General features: G+C 41.5%; 2 protein-coding genes across 3 annotated transcripts; both read left to right on the top strand.

Moving 5' to 3' along the window:
* Positions 1-181: 181 nt before the first annotated feature.
* sirt7 (sirtuin 7) lies at positions 182-6,117 on the top strand. Its single transcript, XM_080454545.1, has 10 exons — positions 182-374; positions 600-737; positions 2,134-2,238; positions 2,325-2,395; positions 2,492-2,564; positions 2,753-2,851; positions 3,187-3,423; positions 3,628-3,708; positions 3,794-3,900; positions 4,048-6,117. Exons 1-10 carry the CDS (start codon positions 270-272, stop codon positions 4,250-4,252), a joined length of 1,221 nt encoding a protein of 406 aa, XP_080310671.1. The 5' UTR covers positions 182-269; the 3' UTR covers positions 4,253-6,117.
* Positions 6,118-6,456: 339 nt separating this feature from the next.
* pcyt2 (phosphate cytidylyltransferase 2, ethanolamine) lies at positions 6,457-19,624 on the top strand. Of its 2 annotated transcripts, none has more exons than XM_080454422.1 (12): positions 6,457-6,739; positions 11,593-11,681; positions 11,935-12,096; positions 12,185-12,336; positions 12,552-12,593; positions 12,815-12,953; positions 13,094-13,176; positions 14,622-14,699; positions 15,611-15,676; positions 16,920-16,985; positions 17,417-17,505; positions 17,616-19,624. In XM_080454422.1, the coding sequence occupies exons 1-12, from the start codon at positions 6,618-6,620 to the stop codon at positions 17,731-17,733; spliced, it is 1,206 nt and encodes a 401-aa protein (XP_080310548.1). In that variant the 5' UTR covers positions 6,457-6,617; the 3' UTR covers positions 17,734-19,624. The 2 variants fall into 2 exon arrangements, with proteins under 2 accessions (XP_080310548.1, XP_080310547.1); XM_080454421.1 differs by lacking the exon at positions 6,457-6,739 and adding an exon at positions 10,832-10,960.
* Positions 19,625-20,179: the final 555 nt, after the last annotated feature.

Here is a 20,179-nt window from a genome sequence, read left to right as displayed (position 1 = left end):
TCTTTTATTTATTTTTTAGGTATTCAAAATATTTCAAGTCCTTAAATTGTCACTTCACTGTCATCAGGCCCCCCCACCTGACCTCCAGGGGGTCCCGACCCACAGGTTGAGAACCACTGCACTAACTAACCAGCAGGTCTGTCAGCAGGTCGCGCTGTTTGCAGAGCGGCTGTATTTTTTAACATCCGTGTTCATCCGCTGTTGTTGGCTGCGAGTGTGCGTTTGTTTTGAACAGATTTGGATACGGTAGCTGAAAACAGGACAGGAGAATGGAAGAATGCACTGAGACCGGTGTATCTTCACGTGCGGAGAGAAAGGCCCTGGAGAAAGCTAAAATCCTACAAAGAGAAAAGGAGAGGACGATATTTAAACAGGTAAGACGAGAAAGTTCCAGGTCATTTGGAGCGTGTTAGACTTGTGTTGCTGTGAACTCTCCACCAACTGGCTAAGCTAGGTGGCTATTTGGCTAAACTTAAACTGTTGTGACTGTGAGACACCACGGTTTGTATACGTCTAGATGGTTACCGTATGTGAGTAATGAACAGTCGTTACTTAATATCAACACAGTTAACTTAAAACACGGTTCTTAATCTGACTAGATCGCGAGGATCCTGAAGAAACCAAAAGATGAGAGGTCAGAAGAGGATACCACGACGCTACTTCTTCATCAAGACACGGTGGAGGAGCTTGGCAAGAGAAACGTTCGCCGGAATGTCCTCAAGAGAAAGATAGAAGAGGTAGGGGATCTATTCTAGGCCTAGCAAAAGTCCATATCGTTAGCGAGTTCTCCCTCACGCTCTGTTGGGGGACTTATGTATTTCCTCATTGGCCAGGTTTTCGATGTCTATCAGTGTCCAAACTGCAGAAAATAAATAATACTGTAATTTTGCGACTCACCGAAACAAAGGCGGTTTTGTGGTCTTGGAAGCCTTTTTTCCGTGGTGGGAAGCCTCTCAGAACCTCACCTTTTGTGTAAAATCCACCACTTTTTTTGCCATAAATTAAAATTGGAGCTCCACTAAGGAGAACCGTTGTTAAACAACGCCACCTACCGATCCGGTCAATAGCATTTTCGTGAATATAGTAGCTGCCTCTATAGAGTTATCCACCGGAGCAGCGTTATAAAAACTGTACATGGATTTCACTAAAACGTGCTTTATAAACATAATTAATGAGTTAATGGCTGATGGTTTCTGATATTATGGTAAGTTTAATTGATCAGATCTATAGAAAATGTAATAGTGTCTTTTGCCAGGCTACTCAAAGATAGTGGAAGATGTCTGGGTATGCAACATTGAGTTGGATTATCATCAGTCCAGATCATGATATAAGGACAACATTCCAATACGACTTAGCTTAAATTTTGTTAATGTAGTGTTCTTTGTCGAGTGGCAACGATGAATCTGCGTAAGACATGGCACCTACTTTTGAAATTACTATTAGTTTACAGCATGTGAGTTTGAAAAATGCTATACCATCTGGGGGAAATTTGTGTTTCCCCCAACCACCCGCTATGATCCATGTGTGCAGATCTCTCTCCTTCTAGAAGAATGACATGCATTGATGCAATAGTTGAATGTGCGGCATTAACACATCCACCGCCAGAGGTTAATCTCATAATAATGTACTCACCTGCCAAGGTGTTTTTGTTGTTTTTTTGTTTTTTTCATGTCGCCATAGATCTTGTTAAAATCCTTAAGATTGAGCCGTGAACGGTCTGTTTACATCCGCGTGATCTCCCTGTATCTCCCAGTGAAGACCGCATGTCAAACGGACTTCCATGACTGTAGTTAGAGCGGATTACGTTAAACAGTGAAATGCGAGGAGAAAAAACTACAGGAAGAGAATTGAGTTTCAGTTTCGTCTGTAGAATGGGAGCGGGCGTGATCGTCGAAACCGGATCCCAAATAATTCTATTTCCTGTCATCAAACCGGAAACGGAAGTGGATCAAAAAAATTCCGAAAGTGCACCCGGACCGCGCATGCGCGAAAAGACCGCAGCCCGTAGGACTACGGGCTCGGCGCTTAACGGTTGGATTTAACGGCCCGTAGAACTACGGGCCCGGCGGTAAAGGTGTTAACTGAAAGACAAGGGTCTGTATGTGATGTGTTGGTCATGTATTCATATTGCAGGTATTTGATGATGCTGTAGAGCTGAGGAACAAGGTTAGCCAGCTGGCTGAGGCAATCAAAAGGGCACAACACCTGGTGGTTTACACTGGAGCTGGTATCAGCACGGTAGGCTGAAGTTAGAGATCTTTAGGTCTCATTATGTTCATGTTGATGTTTGACTGGACTAATGCATTGTATGCATTGTATTTCAGGCAGCATCTATCCCAGACTACAGGGGCCCGAATGGGGTTTGGACGCAACTACGGCAGGGCCGGGCTGTCAGGTAAGAGGTTGCTCTGTCATCTTGTAATGTTGACTGCATTGTTCCACATTTTATTAGTGTTAGTGACTGTCACCCTGTCTTTTGTTTAATTCCCAGTGCATCTGACCTGAGTGATGCAGAGCCAACCCTCACACACATGTGCATCAGGATGCTGCATGAAGAGAATCTGGTATGTAAGGAATCCTTGGATTAGTTATCCCATTTAGACCTGAGGCCGATTCTGAAAACACCTTCTAAATCCGCCTTCTGAATCTAAAATGACACGGGTGCTTTCCTAGATTGAATGTCGTTGTCATGAAGGGGAAGGAGGTTGTATTGATTGATTTGTATTGATTTTGTGTTTATCCATCTTCAAAGGTGCAGCATGTGGTGTCTCAAAACTGTGATGGACTTCATCTACGGAGTGGGCTTCCTAGACATGCCCTATCTGAGCTCCATGGAAACATGTTTATTGAGGTGAGGTAGAAACGCATGAAATGTAAGTGGCCGGGCTCATACACACATGCGCTTCAGAAGCGGCAGCTTTTCCATTCTCTTCCAATATGGGAGAAAAGGGGTGGAGTGCCCCGTTGCGGCGTGTGGTCGGCGCTGAAGCGTGTGAAGTCCACAAGATAACAGACTCACGGCTCAGACTCGCATGCGCTTTAGCTGCATCTGCAGCTAAAGCGCATGCGAGTCTGAGCCCTTTGGTTGTATTGACAGGGGTTAGTTTGTTCTCCAAAACCTCAACCTTGTTAACATGACCTGGCCTTTTGTGGGTTAGTCATGTAAACAACATCCTGCTCCCCCAGGTGTGTACATCCTGTTCCCCAACCAGGGAGTATGTGCGTTTGTTTGATGTGACGGAGAGGACATCACGGCACCACCATGGGACAGGACGACGGTGTGCCCACTGCAGTGGTGAGCTCAGGGACACCATTGTACACTTTGGGGAGCGTGGAACACTGGAGCAGCCTCTCAACTGGAAGGGAGCTGCAGAGGCAGCCAAGAAGGCAGATGTCATCATATGCCTTGGATCCAGTCTGAAGGTATAGGCTCCATAAAGCTGTGGTCCTATTCACGGGCTAGTTTCAATTTCAAACATAATGTATGTATGAACATAGTAAAACACATTGAATGCTAAAAAGTACCTATGGAATAAGCAATTTATTACGGCTTCTTTTCTGCTATCGTATTCATAGCTACTTAGTTGGATGTTGTCAGCTGTAAGTTGTTGTCTGTCACTCCTGTAGGTGTTGAAAAAATATGCTTGCCTATGGCACATGAACAGACCAGCCAGCAAAAGACCAAAACTCTACATTGTTAACCTGCAGGTGAGCTAGAGCAAAATAATTTAAAGAAGATAACAACATACTGTCTATACTCAGTGGTGGTGATGTCATGATTTCTCTGTTTCAGTGGACACCAAAAGATGACCATGCCACGTTGAAGATTAATGGCAAATGTGATGATGTTATGCGTCTTTTGATGGAGGACCTTAACATTAAACTTTCTGGATATAACAAGTAAGACCCTTTTGACATAAACTCTTTATAAACCCTAACCCTAATCTCTTTACACACCCCCCCCACCCACCCACACACACACATACATAAGTATGGCAAACCTCTGCATGAATTCTTTCACATATTTCCCACATTGTGTCTCATCAGGGCAGAGGACCCCATCTTCAGCTTGGCTACCCAGTTGAGGTCAGAAGAGGAGGACAGCCATACTCGTAAAGTTATAGCTCCCCCTGCTGGGCAAGAAGACAGTTTACCTCCTGATAACCAGGGTCAGGCTAGGGACACCGCAGTGCAGGGAGGCTGGTTCGGACGAGGCTATTCCAAAGGAAGGAAGAAGAAAAAACATTTATAGTAGCTCTCTTACCTTCGTCTAGTTTGCTGTCAAGCATATTGTGTTGTTCAGTGACTGCAGAACAACCTAGAAATTATGCATCATGTGATGCAAGCCGTGTTGGACTTAGATACAGTATGTTTATTCAGAGATTTGGAGGCCAGCTTCATTGCAAGTCTGGATCAAGATAACAATATTAAGCCGTACGAGTAAAAATTGTATACTTAAGGCACTGATCAAGGATCACCATACCACTGTTTTTGTCAAGAATATTTCTCAACTAGCAAGTGACTTTTGTGGAATGGCATGAAATGCCTTTGTATTTCCAGAATCCGGGTACAAAGATAAGTTGTTATTTAAACCATAGATATTAGAGAGATGGAACATTTTCTATTTGTTGTGCCCAGTGTAACTATTGTAACTTTTTGTGGTGCTTTTCAGATTGTTTACACTTAGTCTAATATTGTTGAATGGATCTTGTCCAGTGAGGTTTGCTACAACTATAGTTTTGAGGAGGTACATTACAATTCCAATGTTTACTTCAGTTACTACCTGAAACAAGGGCAATGTAGAGGTGAGCGTAGATGAGCCGCAAAATGCCTTTTTTTTTATGTATATCATTATCTTCCATTATCTTGGAAACAAAGCATGGAAGTGACACGGCTTAAAGGAAAAGACCCCTTTGGTAGAGGTTTGGGTTGAAAAAACAATTGCTCTAGTGATTAGAAATCTTTAATTCAAAATATGCTCCTCATTGACTTGCATTGTACAATGAAACAGCTCTCAAATTCACTCTTTTAGCACTTAAACAAACACAAACAAAGTTGATTCAGACAATATAGAGCATCACCAAACCCAGTACAGTTTCTTTGCTTTTATAAAAATTTTAACTTCATGTTGATTTTACTATTTGAAGATCCGGATCCACAGGTCCGGTCCGGTTTTTCTTCCTAATTAAAATCAACAGGAAGTTAACCTTTTATATTTAAAAAAAATCAAACAGTACTGTGCTACAAGAGTGACTTTGAGAGCTTTTTCAGCGTACAATGTAAGTCAATGCGGAGATGCAGAGCATATTTTGAATTAACAATTTCTAATCACTGGAGCAATTATTTTTTATTTCTTGTCCATCTTTGGAGTTACATCATGTCAAGGTAACTACACAAGAACCTGAACCTCTACCAAAGTGATCTTGCCCTTAAGTCAAGCTTTCAAATGCAATCCACCTCATCCTTCTAAGATTAACAGTTAAGATGTAATTTATGGCAATGTGTTCATCAATATTTTACCCTCTTGACTTTTACCTTTTGACCACCGAATTGCCCCATATCATATATTGGGTTAGAGTATAGGTCTAATATATGATAATTTTGTTGTGGTAGTGTATTGAGTCACTGCAGACAGAGTGATATACACTCGCTCCATAAATCGCTTCACACCTGGCTAGATAATATCACCCTCGCTTCCTTGAGCCTTTGAGCAGTGCTGCTGCATACTAATGTATGCTAAATGTTTTGAATGTCATTATTTTGTTTACATTACCTTTTATTATACAGGTGTTACTTTTACACTTTGCTGTTGTATTCAACCTCCTTTTATTACAATATAATTATATGAAAACAATGAGTTAGTAATATATATTTTTTACAATTATTTTAAATGACATTATACCTAGGCTGTAGAGTTGATTTATTAAACTCACTGAATGACCTCAGGAAGATCCATTAGTATTATTGATCAGGGCGGTAGACCTCCCACGATCTGAGATTATGGAGGGTGGATTGGGGGCGAAGTGAAGATAAACAGCGCTGCTAAATCTCTAGTAAGTGAAGTGAACTGGCAGCATAATTAATTCTCTGTACTTTGCAAAAGAATATACTGTATGTATCCTAGTTCTGAGACAATAAAAGCTGTTATGTTGACGTTCTGAATCTTGTCATTTTAACAACCAACTACATTGGTTAAATATTAGCTGTAGTAGTGGTGTGTTGCAGGAGGTGTTTATTTTATGACGTTATTTGACATGAGGGAGTTATGTAATCATCAGGGGAGGATTCGACCAGATGGCTTGGTCGTGCGACGGTGTCGCGCAGAGTAAAAAAATGGCAGATCTGCAAGCCCACAATGCGTCGCGTTCGCGACGCATTGTGGGGCTTGCAGATCTGCCATTTTGGCCGGGAATGAAGCGCTCGTCCGTTCGTGACGTCATTCGCCGGTTTTCGCGAGCGTCACTGACTCAACATTCTGGTCCTCGGAAGCTACCTACGTCCTACGAGCCGCTATTCCTTTTTTTCTCCTTCTGAAATACCCCCTCGGAGAAACTTTTACATTTAACCATTCGAAGACACTTTCCCAGGTTCGAACAATAGCCTTTTTAAGCGACGAAATGATCAAGAACGGCCACCACGCTGCGAACGGACCGGGGAGGGAGGACGGCGTTAAGCCGGGAGCTTCAGTCCGCAGCCCCGAGAAAAGGAAGCGCGTCGTGCGGGTGTGGTGTGATGGCTGGTACGTGGTTATTACTGGTTAACTGTGTGGCTCTCACACACATACAGGCATTTCCTATTTGGTTTCTGAACATGTATTTATTTGAGCTTTTTAGCCACACACTTGGATACTTTACTTCTTCCAGCGAATTTGTTGTCGGTGATGTTGGCTTACTTGGTTAGCATGCTAACGTTAGCCTACCACTTGTAGTTGCCCCCTGTGGTAGTTACATTGTAACAACCTGTTCCAACCCAATATAGAATACCTTTCATTACGTTTTTGTTGAAATAGCCCTAAATGAATGTTGTTGTAGAGAAATGGTTGACCTAGCAGCCCTTCTGTGCGAAGGATCAATGTCCTCTCATTTCACAACAACGTAGTAAAACAATTAAGGTCATAAGGTCAGTGGGCGGGTATGTGTGGAAAAACAGACTACTGTGCATAGTTTGACCATACTAAGGTAAAGGAGTAGTTCACCCCAAAAATGACAATATTGGGTAGGGTATAGACAATAATATAATGTGACATAGTCTAACATTGCATCCTGGAGAGAGTGAGTAAATGTATTCATCATCATTCCACTATTGACCAGGGTACAATCATAGGATATATCTGTGTACATTAGGTTCATATTTGGCAATACGCTCCTCTCAAGATGAATAGCTACACTATCTAATGTTATTCTTATACACATACCCCTAATTACCTATTTTCAGTGTCAGTCACTGCTGTTTAATGTATTACACAACCTGTCCATGTTGTCTTACCTCAAACTCTTGCAAGATGTCTCACGCCTTTTTTCCAACCTACAACGTGCCTTGACCTGGCTCAATACGGTGGTGATAATTGGTTATGAATGACAACCCAAAGTGGGTGTTGTCTTATTGAATCCCTTTTCTGATTATGAATGTGTAGGAGGTTCTCACACAATAAGAAAACATTTGAGTAAGTTGAGTTGTATTTAAGTTCTGTACAAGTTTAACTTGTGTCTGATAAGAGTTAGTGCTTTAAACATTTTTCTTTTTATCAGTGTCTCAACCTTTCACTCAGATGTAGCCTACTCATTTCGTACACAAACAAGACAGCTATGCCCAAAACCATTGCAAGTTCTGCCAATTGGCACGTCTATTGTGCTTAGTTAGCAACCATAATATTGAATGTTTCTGGTAAGGAATATCGTGTTCTCCCTGAGGTCACAAGGGGTAGCAAAGAGCAAACTAACACTTTTTCCACAGACATAATTTCCTATTCCCTGTCATTGCCTCACACGCTACTGTGGGAAGCATGTGCTCGTAGTAGCGGGTCATGTTATGAAGTGGTTATAAATAACTAACCTAGAGAACACACTGTCCAGTAACAGAGTGACATACAACCAGGGAGAGGTCATCCCCTTTAGGACAGCAGGCAGGAGATATTGAGAGAAAAGTACGTTCAGAGAAAATAGGAGAGCAATTGGAGGCCATGGTCTGAAGCTGTAGCAGCTGTGGAAAGAGGGAAAGGTGAAACGGCAGACTCATCTGTCTGGCATTGTTTAATGAAAGTGCACGGCTGGCAAAAACCCAAGCCCATATCCAGCACACAGGGCTGCAGATCCCATGTGATGTCATCCCGTTGGCTAACAAAGCTGCCCCTCTGCTCACCAGTACCCGCTCCAGAGACCATATTACACCCGTCATCCACGACCTACACTGGCTCCCCCCCCAAACAAAGAATCCACTACAAAATCCTGCTTACCACCTACAAGGCACTCAATAATCTGGCTCCCCCCTACCTCTCCGATCTTCTCCAACATTATGTCCCCTCGCGTTCCCTCAGGTCCAGCCAACCTCTCGGAGGTCCCCCAGGGCCAAGTACCGTACCTGGGGGGACAGGGTTTTCTCTGTGGCTGCCCCCTCCCTCTGGAATGCACTCCCCAACCACATCAAAATGCCCCCTCCTTCCCCTCCTTCAAAACCCACCTCTTCAGGGTAGCTTTTCCCAGCTGAGGTCTAGTTAGGATGTCTCCCCCCAACCCATGCTTAACATTTTATCGATTTTAATCTAGTACTTATGTATTTATTGTTTTTGTTTTTTCTTATTAAAGTTGGTTCCTTCCTTTTCTTTATGTAAAGCGACTTTGGGTACTTAGAAATGCGCTATATAAATCTGAGCTATTATTATTAATGGCCAACATTTGCTTAACACATTTAACACAGGCCTGAAAATCCATCTTTCAGGAGGCCAAAGGGGGAGGTAAATCTCACTTCTCCCATAGAAAGGTGATGGCATTCACAGCCTACACCCCCCCCTTTCTACTTTGTACATCTAGTGTTTTATATTTGTTGGTGATATTGTATTTTGGTGTTATTTTGTATGCTATGTTGATGAATTGAATACATAGTAGGACCACAATGGAGACAAGTCCCCAGGACTTTTTGGTGTTATCCTTTTACCTCAAATGTATGACTGTACCCGTGCTGTTTGCATTTCTGTCTAATAAAGTATTCAATCAATCAATCAAAAGCAACATTTAATACTAACGTTAGGCCTTACATTAAACGGTTACATTACATTACATTACATTACAGTCATTTAGCAGACGCTTTTATCCAAAGCGACTTACAATAACTACTAATCACCAGAAGTCTTAAGTGCATTTTCTGCAAAAACAAGCAACCAAGAGTATACCTAGCGCTAAGGTAAAAGTGCAATATATCAGCTACCTATTTCCTTAAACAGATGAGACAAAATAGCTAAATCAAATGAGCAGGAGCTAAAACAAATAATTGTATCGACTAAACAAGATCCAATAAAACAATACAGCAATAAAACAAGCGTTCGTACAACTAGTTAACAAGTAGGCCAGGCAAAGGTTAGGCTTTAGTATGCATGTGGCACTTATAAATACCTGGGCATTTGGCTAGATTCCAAGCTCTCATTTAAGATTCATGTGGAGAACCTAACCAAAAAACTAAGCGGGCAGATTGGTTTCCTCTACAGAAACAGGTCATGTTTTTCTTTTTCTAGCAGAAAAACTGTTATTCAATCTGTCATAATGTCTGTGTTTGACTATGGTGATGTGCTATACATGCATGCTTCATTCAATCTCTACACTTAAGACTCTTGAAGCAGTCTACCACAGTGCCCTACTACTTTAATCACTGGTGATGACTATCACACCCATCACTGTATTTTATATGATAAAGTGGGTTGGTCATCTCTCGCAGTACGCAGATAGCAACATTGTATTCTTTTTATTTATAAGGCCTGTGTGGCAAGCTTCCTCTATACCTATCTTCGCTCTTAGAACCAAAGGTTTCTGGACATTCAACACGTTCACAAAAACACATTAGATATACCAGTCCACGTAAGAAAAGTGAACAAGGAAAGACTGTCTGCCTTCATGTATTATGCTCCACACAAATGGAACAAACTTCAGGACTCTCTGAAACTGGAGCGATTGGTCTCAATAGAGACATTTAGGGTACTTCTCGAGGACACATTTCATAGTAACGGCACCTGTTTCATGTAGCACTGTTTGTTTGCATCTGTGATGATTGTAATATGATTCAAATGTTTGTTATTGTTTTTCATTATGTAAGTATTTTATGTGTTATATGCTGTTATCAGGGCGTCCCTGAAAAAGAGAGCTTGCTCTCAGTGGGCTCCCCTGAATAAATAAATAAAGGAAAGAAAGAAAGATGCTGATGATATATTTTCAGCTAGGAAAAGAGTTTGTCCAAGCTGGTTAAGAGGAAGTTGAGGAGAAGCTCGTGTTAATGCCATTAGAGAGAGATGGAGAGAGGTTTGCCTATTGGACACTGAGTGTCACCAGGGAAGTGTCACTAATAAAGCTGCTTGATCTGATGGGAGCAAGCTCCCTGCAGGGACATGCAGAACTGTTGTGACGGCCCCCTGGGGACTTTTCCAGGGCCATGTTTCTCTGTTGCAGTGCCGATTGGAGGGTGGAGTTGGAGGTAATCAGGGGAAGGGGAGACACATGGCCACTGTCTCCCACAGCTTTGCATTTTTGTTATCATATTTTTGTAAATAAAATCACACATTTGTTGTTAAACTCTCTCCCGTTTCCTTTATTTGTTGTGGCCATAACACTGGGCCATAACACTGTTAAACCATGCCATGCAAGACTGGGAGGTGGCTGATGCAGAACCTCGCAACAGCTGTAAAAATGTTCAACTACTGGCGAGGTGCCTTTCAACAATGTACTGGCAAACTCCCAGCTGCCATTGGTAGTTATGCAAGGTATGCATAAGTGCAGCGATAGGAATGTGAAGCAGGGTGTTGTGTTTTTGAGAAATGGCACAGATTCTGTGAAATATTTCTTGAATAAATCTGCAGATAGGCAACAACTTGGCTTTAGTTTTAGCTAATGCCAATGGGCCAATAGGTATTTTCTTCAAATGGAGATCACTTGATAACAAGCTTATTTTAAAGTTCCAATCTCAAGTAAAAGGTTTCTCTTTTACAAATTATCTGCATTTACATTCAAGAGACTCCTGTTCTGATAATGGTCTATACTTGGCATAACTACAGTATAACACCAGTCAGTGTCCATTCTTGTAAAATGCCTCAACAAGTGAATAATAATGTTCCTTTTTTAAATTGCTGCCACGTTGTGAATAGCCTTCCACTACAACACATTAAGTATTAAATACAAGAGGGATTTCCACAATTATTAAAAAAATTATAAACATATTGGTTTAAAAAAAGTGCTTTTGGGATTTTGGGGGACTTAATTTTTTTCTTGGGACCATGTTTGAAATAATTCTCACTTTGATGTGTTATCCTTTGGATTCTTGTTTTTAATTGTCTGATTGTCCATAAATTCAATCAATCAATGTAGTTAAAGTGTGTCTCTCTCTCTTTCTCCCTAGTTATGACATGGTGCATTATGGCCACTCTAACCAGTTGAGGCAGGCCAAGGGGTTTGGAGACTACCTCATAGTAGGAGTGCATACAGATGGTAAGAAGTCCCACGCAAAGTAATAACACATATGTGTGCAAACAATAAACATAACATATGTACACATGATGAATCCTTGGTCAATTTATGCATTTTAAATTGTTAAATATTTGCTCAGTATTTCTTAGAATTTGTTTTGAGTTTCATGTCTGGCTTAAGCCAGATTTCCCACAAATAGTCTTGAGCTCTGAACTTGGAACTCCTCATTGACCTCTCGTTCTTTGTCATCTCCCTTTCCCCCTCCTCCTCTTAGCGGAAATCTCCAAACACAAAGGTCCTCCAGTGTTCACCCAGGCGGAGCGCTATAAGATGGTGCGGGCCATCAAGTGGGTGGATGAGATAGTGGAGGGAGCACCTTATGTCACCACCCTGGAGACTTTGGACAAATACAACAGTGATTTCTGTGTGCATGGAGGTGAATACTTCTTTGTGTGTTCTGTTTTCTGTGTAGTGTCTTGTATGTGTGATAAACTATCTGTAGCTGACGGGTTTAAGTGTTCCAGATGATATCACCTTGACGGTGGACGGCAAGGATACGTATGCGGAGGTGAAGCGTGAGGGCCGTTACCGGGAGTGTAAACGGACGCAGGGAGTCTCTACCACTGACCTGGTGGGCCGCATGCTGCTCATGACCAAAGCCCATCATAGCAACATTGTAAGTCTGTGTGTGTGTGTGTGTGTGTGTGTGTGTGTGTGTGTGTGTGTGTGTGTGTGTGTGTGTGTGTGTGTGTGTGTGTGTGTGTGTGTGTGTGTGTGTGTGTGTGTGTGTGTGTGTGTGTGTGTGTGTGTGTGTGAGAGAGAGAGAGAGACTCTGTGTTTGCTCATTGAGGTTCTAACTGAGGTTCTTTTTCCTTAATTACATTTTTGCAGGATAACTCAGACTACCAGCAGCACACAGACAACTTTGGCAAGGTGAATATTGTGTTACCTGATAACATAATACAATTTGTTTGTGAACTATTTCGTATAACAAGCCAGGATGTTAAATGGCACAGAAGTAAACATGAACGTATTGCCTTTTGCTGAGTTTTATGTTGACCAAAAGGGGGCACTGTTTATCTTTTTGTCAAAGCCCATGTGAAATGCCAGTCCTAAATGATTAGGGTTATTCGTGTTGTTTTGTTTTGTATAAGGGTCCTAAAGGGCACAGTCCATGGACAGGAGTGTCTCAGTTCCTCCAGACGTCCCAGAAGATCATCCAGTTTGCCTCTGGAAAGGAACCCCAGCCTGGAGACACCATCATCTATGTGGCCGGGGCCTTCGACCTGTTCCGTATCCTAACGGGACTGATACAGGACAGGGGGGGGGGGAGTTAGATCGAATTTATAGTGGGTGGGAGCAAGGCAGGGGGCACTGCTAAGAGTCTGTACATTATTTTTTTGTTGTTTGCCTTGACCTCAGCTTCCTTCCAGACATTGGCCATGTTGATTTCCTAGAGACAGTCTACAAACAGGCAGAGAAGCCTTACGTCATCGTAGGCCTGCACTTTGATCAGGTAAACACACACATATACACACACAAAAACACATGCACGCAGAATATTACAAATAAATTCACACTGCTGCATCAGTGATGGTGAGAAGAAACATATGAAGTCAGATCATGGACCAGTATTAGTCCACAGCTAACCTTGCAAAGTACTAGGCCTATCAGCGTTTTACGACAACATTTTTGTGAATTAATAATCGCAGACTGAGCTATCGTCCTGCCAGGCTACGGAATACGTGCCCCGCCCCCAGTCACACCAACATTTTGTGAAATAGTTTTGTCCTAATTGGTGGAGTTGGTGAAGACCGGTATGTCTAGTTCTAATTTTCAGAAATTACAAGTTGAAAGCACGCAAAGTTCATTAAATTTGCCAAGTCTAAAGACAGACCACCTGACACAGCTTTTCACTTCGACAGTGCATGTTGATATGAAACAGTTTCATGCTCACCATGCCAGTACATGAACGCTGGGCATGCGCTATCACCAACATCGAGCGTCTATCTGGGTGTGTGTGCTGTGTCTGGAGTCTGGACTATTAATTGGTCTTTAGGCTCAAACATTGTAACATCATGTTTGTCCTAGTGATGACAACTGAACATGCCACACTTCTTTTCAATGTGTTTACTGTTCAAATATTTGTCTCCATAGATCACTCTGGTTGCACGGTAATGATAGAATGATAGTCCTATATTCATTATATACCTCCCCCCAATGCTCCATGCCTTTTCATACACATGCCCAACCCCAAAACATTGTCATCACATTCAAGGGGTGTTCACATGCACAGCTATAACTGACCGTACAATAAAATGTAACTGACTTTATGAATTGTAACCATTTTGTGTTGCATCCAGGTTCCCGAATTTCCCAATTTGATCATTATGTATTCAAGTAGCACCTAACCAGTCCATGGACCAGTATTTGTCCACAGCTAACTGTTCGACTGTGTTATGTCGTAGATAGAGAGAGAGAGAGAGAGACAGACACACGCACACGCACACACACACACACACACACACACACACACACACACACACACACACACACACACACACACACACACACACACACACACACACACACACACACACACACACACACACACACACACACACACACACAGTTTCATGTTACTTAATTGTTACGTTACATTGTTACCACACAAGTATAAAGACAGTAACATTCTTAGGTTTCGACTCCTCGACAGCAACATGAGAAAATAGCACAAATAAAAAGTACTAAAGAAAAAAGTACTATAATACAGTACTACAGTTACAATTGCAGCAATATACTGTAGGTGCCTTTGTTAGGTGCTTTGTTGTGCATGGGTCCTGCTTCTAAAATAATATATACTGTATATGTGTGTGTAAGAATCTAACTTCTTTATCTATAATAAAGCTTGGGAACGAGGTTCCAAAGTAAACTGGTGGTCCTTCTCCCTGCTCTCTACAGGAAGTGAATCGCTATAAAGGGAAGAACTACCCAATTATGAATGTCCATGAAAGAACACTAAGTGTCCTGGCTTGCAGGGTGAGTACCTAGTACCTACACAGACAGACACATATGCACATGCACATGTACCGGCACTCTCACACATGCACTGATTGATTTTGTTCTCACCCCGGCAAAAGCTAAACTCTGCTGCTCCAATTCACTAATGATCAGAACAGCTACGGGCAAGAACAAGGATACTCTGTTCCCTGTGTGTGTGTGTGTGTGTGTGTGTGTGTGTGTGTGTGTGTGTGTGTGTGTGTGTGTGTGTGTGTGTGTGTGTGTGTGTGTGTGTGTGTGTGTGTGTGTGAGAGAGATGTGTGTGAGAGAGATGTGTGTGAGAGAGATGTGTGTGAGAGAGAGATGTGTGTGAGAGAAAGAGAGAGAGAGAGAAAGTTGGACAAACCACACATGTTACGCAGTCCGAATCTGTTATAACCGTATAGCTATGTTTTGCCAAGACCCATTATCTGAATAAAGCCACAGAAATGGTTCAGTTTGTACCACTTTCATCAAAGTAACGTTTTTTTTTGTGCATATTTTCTTGCAGTATTTTTAGTAATGTATGTTTGGTGGCATGGCATGGTGATCCCATGCCATGCCACCAAACATACATTACTAAAAATCTCCGGCAAGCTGCCTCATCAGTTGACTCCTATCAAGCTTTGCTTGCTGATCGCAAGCAAAGCTTGATAGGAGTCAACTGATGAGGCAGCTTGCCGGAACCAGCTGAGACTCAACTGATGAGGCAGCTTGCCGGAACCAGCTGAGCATCAGCTGATGCAAGGCTCGACTATTGTGACCTGCCTGAATTAATGCTCTGCTCTATTGATCAAATTCTAAACTAAAGTACAGCTCTTAACTAGGTGCTGCGTTTCATCAATATGTGGTGCTTATGTCAAAATGTCACCCTATGCCCCATATTCCCCCACCACATGTTCTTTGTGTAGTATGTATCAGAGGTGGTGATTGGAGCTCCCTATGCAGTGGGCAAAGATCTCCTGGATCATTTCAAGGTCAGTTGCTTTTATCTAGCTTGCACTCTCATCCTGGAGTGTAACGATATCAGGATCATATGAGTGCAAGTGTGCTCAGGTTTTCTTTCTTTCTTTCTTTAAACGTATTTAGACCTCAATTATTCAATTGGGCTCCCAGTTAGAAATTTATTATTTTTTGTTTGTTTTAATAACATTGTCCTAAAAGGCATTCTTGTTTTTTTTTCCTTTATTTGCACATGTACATAAAATATATAAAAACATAAACAAGGTAAAGAAAAAATGTGTGCAGGTGAGGTAGAAACCCAACAGGACTTGTATAGAAACCCCACCTTTAGGGCCAACAGGAATTTGCCTCTTTAGTAATAAAGTTGGTCCTTTATAAATCATTCATGTACATTTGCGAATAACATGTAAAATATTAGTCAAATGTACAGTGTACATTATTTGACACAATCTGAACAGTAAAAAAAAATACACTTTTAAAACTTAACCACAAAATGCGACATATTGTTTACATATTGTGTGTATAACTGTCAAAGTGTGAGCAAGAAGGACCTCAGCAGTCTCCCTGAATGTGTAATAGATGTACATATGTATGTACAAACTGTATGGGGCTATGTCTATCCGTGTTTCTTTGAGAAAAGGAGCGCTTTGGACATAACGTTTGTAACGCTTCTTAGTAAACTGAACGCACAGGGCATTTGTTGACTCTGATGACACAACATTCAATTTCGTCATTTTAGGGGCAAGGCCACTTGGCCTTTGGTGTTGTCCATTTTTGAGGGCACAAAGGCCAAATGCCAGGGCAGGAAGGCCATCATATAAAACAAGATTTTAGTCCATTGAAATAATTAATTGAATTTAAGGGTTAAGGATGATTTTAAATGTAATATGTAGACTATCTGCAGTGAAATAAATAATAGTATTTACAATCTGATCCATGCTCAGCCCCTGCACCAATCAAAGTCACTGGATTGGTTTAAAGATGGTTTAAGAATTCAGAACATCAACAAAAGACACTGGTGTCTATATGATAAGAAAGAGACACTGGTGTCTACTGTCTACATATTGACAAGAAAGTGGTACAGTCAGCTGGGGCATTAAGGTCACTGTGACATTTTTTTTGCGGCGCTGGGAAGAGGAGTGCTCCTAATGCAGCTTTACCTTAGAAAGGCTTTGGCAGCTCAGACCCAGCCCCTTTGTCTGCATTTTATATATGTGGTTAATTGACAAGAATGATGTTTGTATGTATATTATACAGGTGGTCCTGGTCGTTCACGGAAAGACAGAGGTGTTCCCAGACAAGGACGGGTCAGACCCTTACGATGTGAGTGAACAATTTATTTTGGTGTCTGAAGATTATATGAGGCCACCCAGGTGTACTCTAGCAGCCGTTACTTATCGGCATCACACATGCACAGTCCCAATCCAGTGTTTAAATACATCACTGAAAAAACTTTTATGTACTCTTGCCTGTGGGAGATTGCAGATACGCAGAAAATACTCAGCCAAAAATTGGTCATATTTTCCAAAGTAGCTAGCTGTAAAAATGCCTTCACTAAAGCCAACAACAACCAGCGAGGTTCATGCCAGACAAACTTTATCTCTAACAAAAGGTAGAAGGGTGAGGGGTTTTGAATGCCTTAAGTATGCATCTCAAGTGAAACATTATGGACTGCAGTAAACACACATAGAATGAAGGAATTGAAATTAACAATGACTTTAAGTTTGATGTCGTCTTTGTGTTTGTGCCCTCAGGAACCCAAGAAGAGGGGAATATTCCGCACAATAGATAGCGAGAACGGCCTCACCACGGACGACATCGTCCAGAGGATCATTGCGAACAGGTGAGGGACTCACTCACTGACTCAATCTCTTTTTCACCAAACTATAAATCAGGCTAAATAGTTGTCTTTATTTCTCTGTCTTTATTAATGTCCTTTTTGTCCACTTCCAGGCTGCAGTTTGAGGCGAGGAACCAGAAGAAAGAGGCTAAGGAGATGGCAGTAATCGAGGCCATGAGGAGGAAGGAGGAAGAGGAGCAAACAGAGGAAGTAGCTCTGGTCGGTCAGTAGTGGGAATCCAGAATGCAGAGCCAACTGAGTCCAGAACCTTCATCCAACCCGTCCTACGCCTAATGTACCAAACCTGGTACACCCAGCCTTATGTTAAACTGAACCTGAAGGATGGGCCCAAACTGGGCACAACTGTGGGTGTACACTATATTGCTTAAAACAAGTTCACTGGACTCAGTCAGAATCCTGTATTGATTCTTTTGTGAGGAATGATCTTTTACCTGATGGGCTTGGTTCTTTCAGTCCGTCCACTTGGACAATTCCAGCCCAAAACGGATCAAAATAAGGAATAGTAATTGGACAGTGTCACGCCTTCTCTTCTCTGCCGAGAAGTGTTTTGTTGCTTTTAGGTTGATGGAGTTTTAATCTTGTCTCTGTGAAATCCTACACTACCTGTCCATATGTGTGTTGAGGTTGTAATTATCCATAAGTTATTCACATGGTTTTTATTTTGGTGTAATTTATGTTTTAACATTTTGTGACTGTTATTTTTAATCCACTTTAGTTTTTATGATTGAATCCTAGATGTGTAATTCAGCAATGATTAATAAGATCTAAGATTTTAACATGTCAAAATAGTTAAATAATTGTATTTAAAGGGACTACACCATGAATTTTAACTTTTTCTTATTTTTTGTGAGTTTTTGGTCTCCCCTACCTCTCTTCTATCCCCAAAAATACCCCAGTTTGAACACTCAGGCTTTCACAGCAAATCTGGGGTTTTCTGTAAATTGGTCTCAAAACAGGCCAAACTGATTTGGTCCCTGACGTCACGTCCCGTTTTTCAGTTAAAAACAATATAAAAAAATATTTTCTTTTCTTTTTAAAAAAAAACTTTTTCCACCCAGAACCAGGAGATAACATGCATACAAACTGGCTCAATAGCGCCCCGTGCCAAACAGGACAATGTGGTATTGCAGGTGAAAGTGCTTTATAAGCCAGAGAGAAGTTAGTTGGAATGAGTATATCTGAGGCTTGATTTAGGCTCAAACCTTTTGAAAAACGTTTGAGGGACATAAACAATATGATATTTTTTATTTTATTTTTTGTATTCATGGTGTAGTCCCTTTAATGTCCACAGAGGGCACTAGTTCCCTCTGTTCTCCATTGTTGAAGAAAATCTCCTAGGTTTAATGATCTGTGATGCAATTTTAACCAGTTTGATTTCAACCAAATGAATGTGTACCTGCAGGGATGTTAGTGTGTGCCTGAAGGATTTTGAAGGACATTGAAGGACATTTTGAGTGTGTGTGCTGTAAATAATAGTAGTGCCTCATTCCTTCAGGTCTACCTATGCAAGGTTTGTGAATTTTAACCTATGGTTGGGTGAAAGCAAAAAAACGTCTACGCTACTCTAGTTTCTCAACAGCTTGCACCCCAGGTCTTTCCTATGATTATTTTCCTATGGACACGTTGGAGGTCAGTGGTTCCCAAGCAATGCTGGTAGAGTATTTGTGGTTTTCTATATTACCACACAGTCATTTGCATTTCCTTAGTGTTTTTCAGGTCTGGTCCCGTTGACAGCTAGAATGACCACACTCATGTCAAGTGAATGCAATTCATTGACTGGCAAGACAGAAACCACAGTATGGGACTACTGTTTTGAGAGAATCAAAAGCTACTGTCTTCTAATCAGCTGTTTGATTGATTGGTGTACTTTATTTAGTAAGACATGAGAACATCAGTACATGGAAGTACAAATTCACAATACAAGGTCTACTAAACTGGGAGTCTCATTAAGCACTAAGCTTGTTTAAGATGAGATCCCCATGCACCCAAATCATGATGACATATAAGAGACAGACAGATATACACACTACTATACAGAAAGTCATACAATCAGCTTACAGGTTACTGGTGTGAAGAGTGAAAAAGAATGTACAAAAGAAGAAAAAGAAAAGGGGGAGGGGAGGGGGGGTAGGTTAAGACTCTAGACAGGGGCCATTTCTGTATAAAGAGTATAAAGAATGCCACAACTGGGGAAAGGGGATGCAGGTGCAAGTATCAGTGTGATGCTGAATGAATGTAAACTAGCCTACTGTTAAAGTTTTATGTTGCAGTGCGATATGAGTGAGTGTGGGTGTGGTTAAAGTTGGGCAATGGGCATCAACAGCTGGAGACATTGTAAATCTTAATTTGTGCAATATGTCAGACTATTATTACGAATAAAAAGTTATATGGCTTGGCTTGTTTTAAAATATAGCCTATATATATATATATAGCCTGACTTTTCTTTTCGCTGATTAAATCACACATCATGATTGTGCTACAGTAAGGAAAATGCATTCAGGATGTCTAACCTAGGTCTGAAGTTTAGCACAATAGCGTATAGTGATCTTTGCTGGATCAGGCGAGCTACGGTTCGCTGAGTCAGTGAAATGAGGCCACAGACTGACTCAGACACTCAGGAACACAGCTAAACCCTGCCGGTCCACCGTCCCATTCA

This window comes from Gymnoscopelus braueri (genome assembly GCF_963280865.1).
Source record: "Gymnoscopelus braueri genome assembly, chromosome: 2".
Classification (NCBI taxonomy): Eukaryota; Metazoa; Chordata; class Actinopteri; order Myctophiformes; family Myctophidae; genus Gymnoscopelus; species Gymnoscopelus braueri.
Note: the sequence above shows the minus strand (reverse complement) of the source record. Positions and strands in the feature narration are given on the sequence as shown.